Source organism: Limanda limanda, chromosome 5 (assembly GCF_963576545.1).
Source record: "Limanda limanda chromosome 5, fLimLim1.1, whole genome shotgun sequence".
NCBI classification, from domain to species: Eukaryota; Metazoa; Chordata; class Actinopteri; order Pleuronectiformes; family Pleuronectidae; genus Limanda; species Limanda limanda.
The window spans coordinates 29,873,508-29,890,005 of record NC_083640.1 but is presented as its reverse complement, the minus strand read 5'-3'; the positions used below and the strand labels follow the sequence as shown (position 1 = coordinate 29,890,005).

General features: G+C 39.4%; 1 protein-coding gene across 1 annotated transcript in view; it reads right to left on the bottom strand.

Annotated features, from left to right (window-relative positions):
* Nucleotides 1-814: 814 nt before the first annotated feature.
* The window catches only part of adgrd2 (adhesion G protein-coupled receptor D2), a 36,165-nt gene continuing 20,481 nt past the window's right edge, over nt 815-16,498 (bottom strand). The window contains exons 20-26 of the mRNA XM_061071985.1: nt 9,848-9,889; nt 9,659-9,712; nt 9,290-9,437; nt 5,260-5,318; nt 5,136-5,166; nt 4,905-4,957; nt 815-892 (exon numbers count right to left, since the gene is read on the bottom strand). Coding sequence (XP_060927968.1) covers nt 815-892; nt 4,905-4,957; nt 5,136-5,166; nt 5,260-5,318; nt 9,290-9,437; nt 9,659-9,712; nt 9,848-9,889 — 465 coding nt within the window. The remainder of the gene's footprint in view (nt 893-4,904; nt 4,958-5,135; nt 5,167-5,259; nt 5,319-9,289; nt 9,438-9,658; nt 9,713-9,847; nt 9,890-16,498) is intronic.

Here is a 16,498-nt window from a genome sequence, read left to right as displayed (position 1 = left end):
TCATTAATCATGTTTGGTTGCCAAAAGCAAATATTGTAGGAAAAAAAAAATATGTTGACAATGTGTTTTGCTGATATATTTAATATGAATATTTTATTTAAGAGATTGCTCATTCTTATGTTAATTAAACCCATAATTCTGGTGGTATTTTATTCCAAATGTATGTGCTGTTGCAATATAAACTGAACTCTGTAGGACACTGCGTATATTCCTTCATTCAGTAATTAAGTGAAGTTGTGTCCATCTCTGTAAGAAAGAGGGGGTTGGTTTAATAGTAGTGAGCGACATATCCGTCCTGATGACGCCATTATTACTTCATGTGGAAGTAGCGTTTGCCAGGAGCAGAACATTAACATCAAAATGTGCCAGTTTTTTGTATTTCTTTTTTTTTTTACTAACTTTTGCCACTGATCCAATCTCATCCACATTTGTCTCCATTTTTTGTTTCTCGTGCATGTTGCAGTTGTCACTGAGCAAAGCTGCCAAGCTATTTGAATCATTATAGAGATGAAAGATGAACACTGTGATCCAGCTGAGGAGACAGTATTTAATACACATCATGTTCTATTTTTAAAAAGTAAAGTGTTCCATCCAGAATTTTGTTCTTGTCAGGGTGATCATCATTGGCCACTGATAGGAACAGTCACTGACATATTCCTGCGTAATGTATAGATTTTCAACAGAATATCCTATCGGGCAATTGGTGGACTACATCTCTGTCCTTACTGACCCTAGAACACTGTACAGTGTATCTGTAGCAGTCAGTGTTCATCTGTGTTGAAAAGAAGCACATGTATTTTGTCCCCAGATGTGTTTAACCCTGTTTGAAAGCCTGTCTGTCAGCGATGATGACAATGTAACCGATAATGACTGTCAGTGTAACCAGCACCACCTGAGAAACAAAGACACCGTTCACCCAGTGTTTGTAAGATTGTGCAGCTAAACTTTCTCACTGTGGACATTTAGATACATTCTGTGCGCATCCATCGCCGTGGCACATTTCAAGGTGTCGCAGACAATCACTCCACCTGCCTTAACTTAATGTCTAAGATACACACACACCAGGTTTTTCCAGTTGAGAGAGCTGTGTAATCACTCTGTACAGTATATTTATGTTGTGAAGTGAATATCTACTGCAAGATGAAGATACATTTCAACACAAAAAGTTCTCCGCTTTATGTCGAGGTCAAAATGCTACTGTGGTGGAACTGATTCTCTTGATATTGCCTTTGTTTTTGATCACTTCTTTCCTTCCTGTGAGTTCACAGTCTGTCCCATCTTTAACTGAAGTGAAGAGAAAGTGACCTAAACATTTTGTTTTCTTTATATATATTTTATTGTAATAGCATCATAACAATGAAATAAAATTCAATGAAGAAAAGCTCCGCTTGTGTCGACTGTCATTGCATGTCACTCATCATGTTGTGCACAAATGATACAGAGCTCATACTGTGTACAAGATGATATTCTATTCAGTCACTGGCCCCTTTTATACAGAGGTCCCATCACACCAGTGCTAAGAAGACCCCTCGTTGTGCTGCCTCTGCTTTTTTACAATGAACCAAACAAAGCCACTATGTGATGGAAGATGTACAGCGTCCTGTCCCACTATGTCAGTCCGTGTTCTTATGAACAGACTGTGAAGTACCTCTACCTCTAGCATCAAGCTGGAACCTCCCCCCACCCCACCACTGACTTCAAAACATTATCATCAAAAATCATCATGTATAACAACAAACATATGCTGTTTTTTTCCACATATAGACACACACACAACACACAAACACAGGCACACGCACACTCAAACACACACACACACACAGACACAAACACACAGCCAGACAAGCAGAAACACCCAAACACACACCTCTGGGATATCCACAGACTTTCTCAGCGTACAGTGATCTCTGCTGTACGGACAAGAGAGCAAAGTCAAGATGGCTGCTGCTTTTCATAATATAGAAAAAGCAGACTGGTTCTCACGTCTTTTGAACATCTCTGGGATGTTCTTGCAATCATATGTGTCAAACTCTCACTATCTGGTTGTTGTTTTACAGCCCAAAGCCTGTTGAGCTGTAGGGATATAATCTAAAACTTTATTATATCTTCTATTTACAGTACAGTAAGACTGAAAACACAATTTACAGCAAGGGAAAACAAAAAATCATAGGACTATCCTATAGAAAAATATGTTGGGCCCTAGGTTTGAAAGCAGAAAGACAGAAGAATGAGGCCCAGTGTTAAATGAATGGTACAAGTTGATGAGGTACATTTTAGTGGGCCTGTGGGAGCAGGCGAGCAAGTACTATTCTAAATAACATTTAATGAATAATAGTGAAAAATTCACTATGTAGTCAAGCAGATACAGTGGCTTAGTTTTATTTAGTTTTCAGGTAGCTGTGCTTCCACCACGGTGAACAACAGCAGCAACGTGTCTGTAACATGATTATGAAAAACTACCGTCTACAGTTTTAATTACTATATTATATTCTATAAAGTCTGTTCACAACGATGTTTGTGGAGAATAAAATAGTATTCTCAAAACTGACTTTGAATTTGGGCGAACTGTATTTTTAAGTTTGCTGAATCACTGTAAACCTTCCTCAGTGATTAGAGTTTCTTTTACAAACAGTGAGAGATAAATAAGTGGTCAGATCAGAATATTGATCTGACCTCAGAGCAGTGAGGTGTATCTCTGATTCACGCTGCTTCTCTCTCACACCCTCCAGTGTGTGTGTGTGTGTCGCCGTGCTCTTCATCAGGTGGTGTCTGTGGATGTGTGGGTCCACTCTCCCCTTCTTTCAGGATGATGCATGTTTATAGTAAGTGAGTATCAGGGTCCACACCATTTGCAGTTCAACAACCTGAAGAAAAATAAAGTGAAACACATTAGCTTCGACTCCAGGCTTAAACTGATGTGTAATGTTTTTGCATTACAGAAGCGTGAGTGTGTTTGTGCACAAAGACGAAAACAAGAAGGGAGGGAAATGAAAGGCAGAGTGAGAGAGAGCAGGTGTTGGAGTGGTTAATGGCTGATAGCATGAATAGCCGGCACTGTCTGTTCCTGATTAAGGGAATGAACTTCCCCTTTGTCTCGATGGTCAACAATGATCACCCAGCAGCACTCTAAACACCGTCATCCAGCGTTCCTCGCAGACGGCCAAACATTTAATGAATCTGTTAAGAACGTCCTTCTCCCTAACACCAGGCAATTTAGAGCCAATGACAGTGACTTAACCCTATGGAAATATGGGGACCATCTGTGGTGCACGCCTGCCCATTCAAATCAACAAAAGACAGGGGGGCAGTTTTTCACACAGGCCTAATGTTGCTCTCTGTGCAGTTAAATCTAAGAAAACGAAGAACGTTGCTTTCGCTCTTTCTCCTCAGGCCAGTCAATTGTATCATTTATCGATGGTTGTGCTCTAACCCATTCGTTTCTCACACACACACACACTGAGCATGAGGGTTTTAGGAAGCTCTTATTGTTTAGACTGAAGCCATCAATAGATGTTTTCTACAAACCTTTGAAACCTTTAAGAATGATTTCCATGACAGAAACAATTACAAGTAAAATGTTCTTTTTTCTCCTGTGAAAATAAAAACATAACAGGACTAAAAATAGACTATCAGACCATTTTTTAACACCATCTCAGTAAACGTGCACTACTAATAATGGCCATAATATAGCTGAAATATCAGTCAACTTAAATCTGGAATTTAAGTGTGTAAGCATGCATATATATATACAGTGGTGGCCAAAATTATTAGAACATCTTCAGAATCTGACAAAATTGACATTGTTTTTGCCTCCAAAACACGATTTAATTTTTTTGTTTTTTTAAATGAGCATAAGAGAAAGCAGGTGGACCTAATGCATTCCTAGCATTGAATAAGTCAAGGTACACAGGCCACAGATGGTTGCTGGGCTGTGAAAGACGCAGGCTGTCATGTGTTGTGATGGCATTGACCGAGTTCATTTAAGACTGCATGAATACATTTAATGACAAATACATCATAGGCTCGTGCAGCTTCACACACCTCCCTCAGTGTGGAGATGCCACCATATGACCCACACACAGGGTTCAGCATTCACATTTTAAAAATCAATAAAGATAACGTCTTCAGAATCCTCATAGCCTGTGACTTGTTGAGATTTTGTGTGACAGTTGATTCCTTTTATTCATATTCTTAGTCACACTAAGTCTTGGCCCTCTGTTTCACAACACAGTACAAAAGCAGTACAAGTCTCTGGCTGACGGTGCATTTTGCTGTCGTATTACAAATGAAACCTAGTTGAGTTCAGCTCTAGATAGTGATGGTAGAGACCACAGAAAGACAAGAGAGAGAGAGAGAGAGAGAGAGAGAGAGAGAGAGAGAGAGAGAGAGAGAGAGAGAGAGAGAGAGAGAGAGAGAGAGAGAGAGAGAGAGAGAGAGAGAGAGAGAGAGAGAGAGAGAGAGAGAGAGAGAGAGAGAGAGAGAGAGAGAGAGAGAGAGAGAGAGAGAGAGAGAGAGAGAGAGAGAGAGATGCACCAAAAGGACCAGAGGCCAGGCTGTGTTTCATCAATCACCATTGTTTTCAGGAGACTAAAACAATAATTCCACTATCCATTATGGGAGGTCACAGGCTCTGTTCTCGGTGTTGAAACTTCAGTTACTGCATTCCACACCACTACTGCTCAGTGAATGCACAAGACATATTAACACCATTCGATCAATTATTTATTGCAACATGTTTTTGTCCTTTCTTTTTTTTTGACAAAATTATCAGTTGGTTGCATTTGTTGCTGTTCATTGTTATCTTATTTTGAAAACTTTACTCTTTGTCTTACTTGTTAAAATTCTTAATAGTAACTTATTTAAGGTGTTTCCTTTCAAAACATGACAGAGATCTAATATTTTACTTTTCTGATCACACTGAAAATAGTTGGCATGAAGACCAGATCCATGGACATCCCTGCAGAAATCCGGAGGAGGAAGTTGAAGAGGCGGTACAAAGAGACAATAAATATTTTCTGATTCTATATACACTATAAAGTTACTGTGTATACAGTGTATAGAATATTGTTGTAAAAATAATATGGTATTGTTTCAAATAATGCAAACTCCAGTAGTTAGAGATGTTAGCGTTGTACCTGATGGTTTGAATGCAGTCAGCTGGACCACCTGTTAGAAAATCAAAAAGACATATCCAACATTCAGTCGTGTTCATTCATTGTGATATATGACTACACATTGTAAACTATAAGTGTTACTTACTTGGTCTCCTGATGCTGGTTTTAGAGAGAAACTCACAAAGCTGTCAGTTCTGAAACTCTCTGAAAGACAAAAAGTATTTGTATTTAAAGTTTGCATTTTTCTTCCAGGAACAAAACATTTGTTTATGCAAGGCCACAACATGAAGTAAATATAATGTACAAAAGAAAGTCTCATAAAATAGATAGACAAAACAAAAAACAAACAAGATTAATCAGTTGAGTTCTTAGTAGCATCTTTCTGTTCTTTCTGTTTGCATATTTCTTGTATTTATCCTTCTATTTATGATCAATTAATGTCAGATAGTCATCAATCTTGTGTTTGTAGGACAGACTTCTACTGATGGGAAAAACCAAGAGAAGAAATCATCATCAGTAGTCGGCTTTCTGCCCCACTCAGTTTTCACCTATTCCAGTCACAAAGAACAGTGAAAGTGCAGGAGGGTTTGTTTCACAGCTGTGGTGCACATAACAGGACATTGGTGATGATAACTGATGGTCAATGACGCTCTGTTAATAGTCACTGTGTCTGGGATGGCAACACACAGTGCTCCTCTAAACCTCTCTCCCTGTGACATCATGTAGGAGCAGCGTTTTGGAGCCATGACCGGTGATCTTGACATGTTTCTGTCTCATCTTTTGTCTGGGTGTCACAGTGTGCATCTTACTTTATAGAACAGCCGAGGACACATCTTTTGAAGCTTTTAAAAAACACTGACAGACATTTTCATAAACCTATATCTATTCCAGTCTTTTGGATTTTGTCATGTTTCTTGAACTCTGACCACTCCCTGAAATTCCTTCTATTTTATTATATTATATTTGTTGTGCTCCTGTGAAGCAACCTGTTACCCAGGTTTTGAAAGGGTAATGATAAAGCAAAATGTATCATAGAAAAAGTCCTTTCTAAAGAATATTTTATCTGCACACCTGTGTGTGTCTGTGTGTGTGTGCGGGTGTGTGTGAGAGAGAGAGTAACTGGCTAAGCACAGGCTGTTTACAGTTTTCTATAGAACTGGGTGAGTAAAGCATTCATACACTTACGCACATTTCAAGGTGGAGTGGAGGAGGAGTTGGAACTTTGCTTTCAGGTGTGCGTGCGCAAGGCTTAATAAATCTGAATGTATTTTGTTATACGCCATTTTCAGCCTTTGTGCGCAAGTATACTTTTAGTATGAATCCTATCCACTGTTTTATAAATGAGGCTAGTATTATTCCACCGCTAACCATATGCCTCGAGGTATCAGCTTAGGAAGAAGAATGCAGCCATTTTTTGACCATTAATAAACCTAAAATTGAACCTAATGTATTAAACAGCCTTGTTCCTTGTCTTACATAACCTATCTGTAAAACACAGTCAATTCTATTTTATATGGTGTCCCATGTTCCTGGCCTGAACTATGGAATTTCTCATGTTTTTTCTCAAGTTTAGTCCCTAGTAGCCTACTGCCTTTTTTTGAGTGTCTTTGTTTATTTGATTTATTCATGTATAGTTTGTCATCAGTTCTGCTCCCAGCCCTGTTATCATTTCAGACCCAGCCACTCCCAGCAGCCAGCCTACTGCTAATTGATTCACCTCACCTAAGGGCCTCATTTATAATCATTGCGCACAAAACGGGGCCTGCAAGATGCGTACCCCACTTGAAGGGACATTAAAAATTAAAATTAAAACCAAGAGCGCTATGTGCGAGCGTGACATAACTGTTCCATACAAAACTTCAATTGAAATATAAAAATATCTTCTAACACTGTGCGTGTATCATCCAGGACGAGTGTGTGTAACATCGCTGCAGTGAACGTTACTATGCCACAAGCAGCAAAGAGCACACTGGAGATCGCTCACTAAGAATAAAGACAAAACTATTCATTTTCAAATATCTATTTCCAAATAATATCCCAGAGTGTAGGTTAGGATCCACTGATGTTTGAAGTAATCTGTCCGATTTCCTTAAATACATAAATACTCAGGCGTGATGGATGCACGTGCATGGAAGGATGAGGAGGATTCAGTGATCAATAAGAGTTTTTATCCCATGATGAGATTGATTCTAGAGATCTGTGATCTGTGATCTTTGTGCTGAACTGAATCCTGATTTAAACAGATCGAACCGAACCATCCCAGTAATAACACAAGCATAAAATAATAATTCTGTGAAATTGTATAGACTGAGGATATCACAGCTGCTCTAAATTTAATAATCCTGCAGTTTTGGATGATTAAAAACAGTTGATACAACAAGTTCTTATTTTTTTGTTATTTTGTTATTTTTTTTTACTCCAACTTTGAATTATATAATTTTTTATTTCAGGCTCTGATCTTTCTATCGTCCTGACTCTCACACACTGTATTATCATCATCAGCAGCAGCAGTGTATTTTTTTTAATTAGTGACATCAATTCCGTCAAATAAAATCTCTCTTCACGTCCACCTCACTAATAAATTAAACTAATAATGAGGTGCTTTGCAATGACCATTTATAGTTGGTGTGGGTGTGCAGAGGGCAAAATATAAGGCAGATACACATACAAACGTTTCCAGGTGGACTGTGAATCATAAAGTGAACATTGCTTCTTGGGTGTGCGTGCACATGGGTATAAATCAGAATTTTCTTTTGCGTACGCCATTTCCGGCATGTACACTTTTAGAATGAATCCCACACACTGTTTTATAAATGAGACCCCTGCTCTTTCTCCCCACTCACCTGCTCTCCATTTCCCCATGAACTGCCTTCTATATACACTGGTCCACTTCCTTTGTTTGCTGCCAGTTTGTCTGAGCGTCATGTGCCTTAGATTTCCAGCATTGTATTCTTGCTCAAATATAATGATCCTGTTTTGACCCAGCCTGTTAAACTTGGCTTCTGCTTCAGTCTAGCCCTTTTTGTTTAAGATGCCTGGATTTTTGTATCCTTTAACATTCTTCTGGTGAATACTTTTGAACTTTCACCTGCACCCAGAGTTGTGAATTCAGCTGTGCCTATCTTGAACTGACAAGTACAGATATGATATCAATGTAAATGATTTGATACTCATATATGGATGTTGATAAGACTGTTATTTTCTTGCTACTAGTTTTTAGTTTGGTCAATTCATCTATTGATGTAATTAGTTTAATCAAATGATATATAGCCCAAATTCACAAATCACAATTTGCCTCATAGGGCTTAACAAAGAGCAGTAAAAAAGTTGTAGATAGCTCAGAAAGATAAACCATACAGACTTCATAGAGGGTCACATGTGAGGGATCACATCATAAGAAAATAACAATATTTACAACATTCATGAGAAAATACATAAAATAGAGTTCTATCAATGTTTAAAGTATTTAAGAAAATGACCAACAGAGATAAAGGGAGGAATTCTGACAATTGTAATGATAGAGGTATTGTCAAAGATGGTTGTATATGTGAGTAGGTAGGAATATGGTATATCCAATATGGTTATAATCATAATCCACGATCAGCTGCCACCAAGATCCCAATCCATAATCACAATCATCAATTTTAGTCTGGTTTATATCAGTGACTATATTTCATCATAGATGAAGTGCATTGTGAGGGGACAGCTGTCACAATCTTTGTGCACAGTTACCATGGTTACAGGTGTCGCTCTGCTCTACTTTACTACACCCTGACGAAGCTCAGAAAATCCAATACCCTTTCCAAACTATGTTTGAGCAGTACCACTCCCTCTAATCCAAATGAGCACAGTGCTCGTAGAAGGTGCTACTTAGGATTGTAAGGGTGTTCTAGGTACTAGGAGGGGAGATCATCTCAGAAAAGGAAAGTCTTCAAGAGGTTCTTAATATGTCTGAGATACACGTTTATGGTGGTGCCAGATGAAACTGAGCAGATGAAATTGATCAGTTAGCTAAATTAATATCGGTTACCTAATGTAGCGTATGACAGTGAGTTGCTGGTCACTAGGCCATCTTCAAGATCAATCACGGACAAACAGCTTACCTTAGTTGACGCTATTTTGAATTATTTATTTAAGTGGTTCTTTAGTGAGACAATGCTGGTAATGCAACCTACCGTTCTTGATAACCAATGATGTGGACGTGGAACTGGGGGGTCCAGAGGTCTCACTGGTCTCAGGACTGGAGGGGGCTGGATGATTGCGGCACCAGGAGGTAATTGGGGCCCTTTGGGATGGCAGGAAGCTGGTTGGCTGGGAACAGTTCTGAAAATGCATCACAACCGAATCAGAAGTGCCACAACTGTATGTTTTTATAATGAAGTATAGTATGCATTCTAGTCTTTCAAACTACTTCTATCTTTAGAAACTACACAAAAAAAAGCAAAGTCTGAGTTTGGGTAAAGTAAACATGTGTGAAGAGGGAATTTATTTTCTGCCCTGTACTGATGGACCTGACCACTGAAGTGGGCTTCTCACTCACTCACCGTGAAAGATAAGGCCTTTCTCTTTTCTTTGATCCTCTTTATGGCATTCCTCACCTAAATGAGAAGCAAGTTTTACACCCACTGATTTGTCCAAAAGGCTGGAAGCCTCACATACCGTACAAAGATACATTCTGATATTCTGCCGCAGCGGTGACAGTGGCACTGACAATGGAGTGAATGCCTTCTTACCTCACTGTTGTAAACAGCATACACTAAGAAGATGTACAGGCCCTGCAGAGGGGAGAGACACATATTAGAAAGCATATGTGAAAGATGTGGATAAATGGAAGAGAATCAACTTCATTCATACAATACAGCTTTTATTGACATTATGAATCTTCATCAAGTCCATTCAGTGCTGCACTTTGTCCTATTCGAACAATGTTTTCCTCCTGACTATCAAAAGGAAAAGATATTTTAAAATACCTCTACAGGAACTCTATCTGTGTGTATCTACTCCCTTTTGGCACAGACTTCAGTTACATTCAGCAGGGTGTGGCACTTAAATCTCAACTGAACTGAATCCTAACTGGACTGGAGAAAATCTGTTTCTGAAATGTAATTTAGACAAAATTAGTTTTCTCTAACGTTGCAGCTTGTAGACCTCCCACAGTGATTCATTGAGGAAGTGGGGGGCACAATAAAAATAGGATTCCTGCACCCAACCACCAGTGCTCTACTGCAGCAGTACCAACTCAATTACCTCCCCTGGTTTGTGCTTGAAAGTAAAACGTTTGTAATGTGCTACAATGGAAGGCATCCTGTCATCTTGTGCTTTATCTTATTTAAAAGTGACAGTGAACAGCTCGTACCTAAATGACACCATTTACGCTTTACCACAGTCAACAAAAGGTCATCAAGACTAGAAAAGCGCGATATAATTACAGACCATTTACGATTGTGCTACAATCTTATTTGCACCTGTTGTCTCTTGGCATGTCACAGCAAAAAACAACACAATAAAATGGCATACAAAATTATACAAGAAGAAACGCACAGGAGTGGCATCAAAGCTACACACAATAGAACAACACGAATCCATGCTTGTCAAACAAAAGCAAGTCATCAGGACCATGCAATGGACTATTAAGGTACGTCAGTGAGTAGCTAGCAGATCTTGTGAGTTTGTTTTCAAAGTGGTGAGGGAGCTAATGCCCTTCACATCAACAGACAGGCTGTTTCCCAGAAAGATGATGGTCCCCATACAGTGCAAAGAAATGATATAGTACAATCTCATACAAAGGAAATTCCCACACTTAATAAGGATTGCTTAAGAAAATCTTGATTTATACAGAAATGTTCCCACTTGAAACACTTAATATACCGGTTTGGTTAATAGTTCCCTCCACAACACGCCTACTGAATTTGGACCCCATTAGTTTTGTGGCACATTTTCTCGGTATTTGTGGTGCCCCTTATGGTTCTGGCTGAAATTTTTGATAGGCTCATTCCCAAACATAGGCAGAAGATATCTGTCAAGATATACTATACATTCTTTAAGAATCATAGTCAAGAATGACAAAGCCTTTTAAAAATATATTATTGTTAATAGTTTTCATGTTTTGGTTAGTTATTCCGTATTTTGTTAAACGTCTAAATGATTTATAAAATAATTGCCTATCTCAGTCCACATGTACCAATTTTGGTCAAAAGCCAAAAAGTTTTATTGATTTTGCTCTTTGCGTTAGGTTTCATCTTTTATTCCCATGCTGTGACTTTGCCCTTTGACAGATTTGAAAAAAGTCAATCGTGCAGGAGCCTTGCATTAGGAACCTCTTGCACTGTTCATGGAAAACATATGCATCCATTTCTTATGTTCTCAAGAAGGCCGCTGAGAAAAGGAAACACTCAAGCCTCATCTCCGCTGCTGTTCCAACTCTGGCCACTGTTCTGCCGGCCAAACGAGCACGAGTCCCAGCCACAGCAGCGACTCCGCAGACCGAGAGGACAACCCATCCAGTCAGCCGTATTCAGCATGAATTCCAGAATCCAAGCCCTAGAGTCCGGTTCAGTTTCCTCAAGAAGTTCATTCTTTCCCAGCTAAACCGGCAATCTTCCTCCTCAGGCATTGATTCAATTAAACAGGCCATCACCTCTTTATGTGCACACTTTTGGGGGAAAAGCAAAATCCTGTCTGATTTATGGACCAAAATTTCCACACCCCATTCTTCCGTCTTTAACTTAAGAGGTCTGAAGCATGTTTGCTGCTACACACAGAGCCAGACCTACCTTCAGGAGAAGGTAAAGCACATATGGATCATCTGTAACTGGGTAAACTACAGACAATATCCTGGGTTACACCATTATAAATCATATTTTCTAAGGCAGAGTCGTGGATTGGTGAAGCATTGACAACGGTCAATAATATTGCCGGCACCCAGGGGTTGTGGGCCAATACAATTTTCTCCTTCAAAATTAATCACACATTTACAGACGTCCTTATACAGACCTGCTGTGTCTTCCTCACAGAATTCATTTTTCTCAGGGGTGGTGAGTTCACTTCACACACACAATCTTTGATCCTTTGCACAACCTTACAATAGCCGAAATAACGATTCACTCTCACCAATTCCCTGTATTCCTAATGCACTCTAAGGCCCAATTACATTTGACCCCTTCTCCCTACCCTCACCCCTACCCCTTGTTTTCGAGGGGTTATGTTGCCCCTTGAAACGGAGTCACAAGGGTAGTGGCTGAAAACTTCCCCTACGAATTGGGACTGCACTTCAGGGAGCTGTTATGTCCTTAGTAGTCCTTGATGGAACCAGACATGTCATCAGTAGTCGTCGCTGTAAATATGGGACTGATGGCTCAGCTGATTCCCTTCCACACGTTCATTGGCAAAGCTCAAAAAAGGGATAGCTCACCCAGAAAGAAAAATTCACTCATTATCTACTCACCACGATGCTGATGGAAGGGTGGGTGAACTGTTAGAGTCCACAAAACACTCTAGGAGTATCAGGGGTAAACAGTGTGAGAGCAGAATACAATTTAAGTCAATGCTGAGTCCGTCCAATCCTCCATCCCTCTCTGTGTCCCTCTCTTGCCTGCTGAAGCCACTGGATCCCTCACTGACACTCCACCGCTGTTCTGCCTGCCTCCCCGTGAGTCCCACCATTATTGTCCGTTTGAATAAACTGTTAAACTGCATCCTCGAGTCTGTCCTGCATTCTGTGCCTGAATCGCCATTGAACGTAACACGTTGACAGTGTTTGATTTGTTACGAACCTAACCTGTTCTGATATAAGAAGTCAATCAATTTAGCAGCATTGACCCTGATATTATCAGGGACTTCCTAAACAAAATACCTGACAATTGAAAGAACGATTCATTGAGTGTTTTCTAATCGGATGGCATACAAGGCCTTGGTAGAGTTTATGTAACAGAGGAAAATTATGGTCATCGTTAAAAAGAAACAAAATTTGGTAGTTGGTGACTTCTTAACTGTTATCTCCCGTGTCAAAGTCAGTGCTAACTTTGCTCCCAACATCCACCCTGACCTCCTCTTAAGAGTATATTTGTCTTAGTATAACACTAACTCCACCTTTTCCTCTTATGGAATCCCTCACACAATTTTTTTTTCATATTTTCCTTTTTCTCCTGGGGTCAAAATATACACACTCCAAATACATCTAAGTTATAATGTACATAGGTCTGTGATGTGAGCAGAGCCCATTATGTTCATAATCAGAAGTGTAAGCATGGTCAGATATTATTGAAGAACATTTTTAAGACAGATTTATCAGATTAAGCCTCAAACTGACTTTTGGTTGTATGTTTATACACGTTTTCTAGGCTACAGACAAATGTCCTGTGTGTCTATGGTGACTGTTGATCAACTGTTGTGTATTTCTCTACAAAAACAAGGAAATCTCTTTTTTGCTGATGCTGAAGAAGACAAGGTTTAAGCTTGCTCTGCATTAATTAAATTATTTAACTGTAATATAAATGGTATAGTTGCAACATTTTATCAAACTCCCTAAGTTGTAGCATTGAAAAATCAACATTCCTAAATAGGTTCTAGTGTGGAGAGTGCAAATATTTATAGTGCTTTTAATTGGAATGCTGGTTCTTATGATCATGTGCATGTAAACAGCAACTGCAGGTGGTATAATCAATGCCTATTGTAATAAACTAGGCACACGTTACTAGTTGGTTGCCAAAGCAGCTTTAATAGAACATACAATATGAATTTGCAATTTGAATACATATGGAGGGGTTCAGCTGACCCATCATCTGATGTGAGCTGCTATAGAAATCTGCTGCTGGCAGCGTAAGTATTGAGGAGTAGCTTTACATTGTGACATGCCTGAACTAATGCTATGTGCACTATGCTCAATACCATACAAAAATCACTGACCAAATAATTCCGTGTTGAGACCAGTGGCTGCCGGTCAGCAGAGGGTGCACGTGCAGCACCTCACCAGCCACAAAGTTTAATTCAGATCATCAAGCTCATTCACTTTTTTATCAATACTAATTAAAATTCTTTCTACTTTTCAGTCATTTGAATATGATTATGAATATATTGTTGCACAATCACTAATTCAGTAGGTCCCTTGTAGTCTCACACAGGTACATATGCTGATTACTGGCTACTACTGACATGTGAAAGACAGGAGTGGTTTGGTGACAGATAAAATCACATGAGACCTGAGACCACCACACTTTAGCTAAGGGTTAAGTAAAACCTCTAAACTAAAACCTCTGCTGGATGTTATTATTCTGCCCAGTCTTGTCCTAATAGTGTTCGTTCTCTGCTTACGTGACCCACAGGCTCTACATAAGACTTGCTCTTATAGTCTGTTGAAGCAGCCAATTAAAAAAACATTTTTCGGGGGTAATAAGAAGAAAACGAGCTGGCCCAGCATCACCCTCATAACTGCATGAGGAACTCCTACTGTAGTGTTATCTGCCCTCAGCTGGACACTGGCAGTAAATCTAAATTAACAAGCAGCTCTCTGGGGGTCACCCAGGGGCTAGTTCATTTTGATTAATTAAAGACTGCGGAAGAGCATGGAGGGGTGGGTGGCGTAGGAACAGACATGTAGAGATGCACAAAATGGATAGAAGGTATAGGCATAACAGAACCAGGGTGCGGATATAGTGTGCAGTAAGGGAAGGGTGTGAGAGAGAGGAAGTGAGTGATGTGTTATCAGGGGAGGAATAAAGGAGGTTGATCCGGTATGACTTGTCTCCCAGTGGTATCCGCAACACACACACACACACACACACACACACACACACACACACACACACACACACACACACACACACACACACACACACACACACACACACACACACACACACACACAGCCACACACACACACACACACACACACACACACACACACACACACACACACACACACACACACACACACACACACACACACCACATGTTCAATCAGTGACATATATCCAGTCCATTGTTTTCTGGTATGATCCATAACTAAACACTTCAACACATTTAACTTTAAAAACTGATTATGATGGAAACTGTGGTAATGGGTTAAACAGTCAGGTTTCTATCAGGTGAGACACATCTAAAAAATATCTTTCTGCTCTTAACCTCAAAAGTAATTCATTCCTCAGTTTCATCCTCTCTGGATTATTGTACTGCACTAGACACTCAGTAAAAAAGCACTTTATTGTCTGCAATTTCTTGAAAAAGCATTAATTCCCTGGCTCACCAATGCTTAAAGATTGCAAAAAACAACTGATAAGGCATGACAAAATCAATACGTTGTGTGACTGAGGCACACTGCTGACTTGAGTGCAATTATTTCTTTGGCCAATTATCCATCTTTAAATATAATAGAATAATAATTTCATATTCATTTCATAGTGAAATGAAAAAAAAAATTGGTTTTGTTACATAAGCTAAAAAAATGAGGCTGCACCTGCAGCAGTGAGGGGAGGGTTTGGATATAGCAGCTATGTCTTCCTGTATCACCGGACAAGACTGTGGAAGTCTGTATTAAAGCTTTATGCATGTTCTGATTTCATCTGTGTACAATCATTAAAATGTCTGATCACAGGATATTCTTTATAACTGTAAGTGAATGAATTGTAAACTGAATGTAAACTTCCAGCATCAGTTGGCAGCTATATCTCTGGAGGTAGAGGGGGTCGATCACGAATCAGCTGTTAGGGGTCTGATCCCCACCTGCCAAAGTCTACCTGGTCAAGGCACTGAACCCCAGATTGTATGATTGAAAAGCTCTATTTGTACAATGTGTACAAACCCTCTCCTTCAGCTGGTTTATGCTGTGCATTGCTGGTCATCATGCAGCACTTTAAAGGTTCAGTGTTTGAGATTTAGCTGAAAGGGATCTGTTGGCAGAAACTTAAATAGTGTGTAATCATTTACATTGTATACATTGTTGTTTTCTTTAGCCTGGAATGGGCCCTATGTATTTAAATACTTGATATTTACATTGGGAGCCGGTTCTTTCTTCGGAGCTGCCATGTTTTTTACAGTCTAAACACCCTTTGAGTTTTTATGACAACTAAAGGCTACCATAGGTTCTCTTTCTTGTTTGGAAGGGGAGGGTGAGGTGAGGGGTATTCAGCTGCAACATGAAACTTCGCTACTAGATGTCACCAAATTCTATACACTTAACCTTTATTTTTTTTTTGTGTCATAATGAAATATGTAATAACTATTTTGTTGTCTTGGTAACTTGTGGGTAGCAGAAACAAGGTAGGCCACAACACTGACATGTCACCTGGACGATACGGTAAAAATATTCGCAAACTACTTATTTACAAATGAATCAGTTACAGAGCAACAATATATGTTGTGAGTAATGTTTTAGCCTACGGAAAACAGCT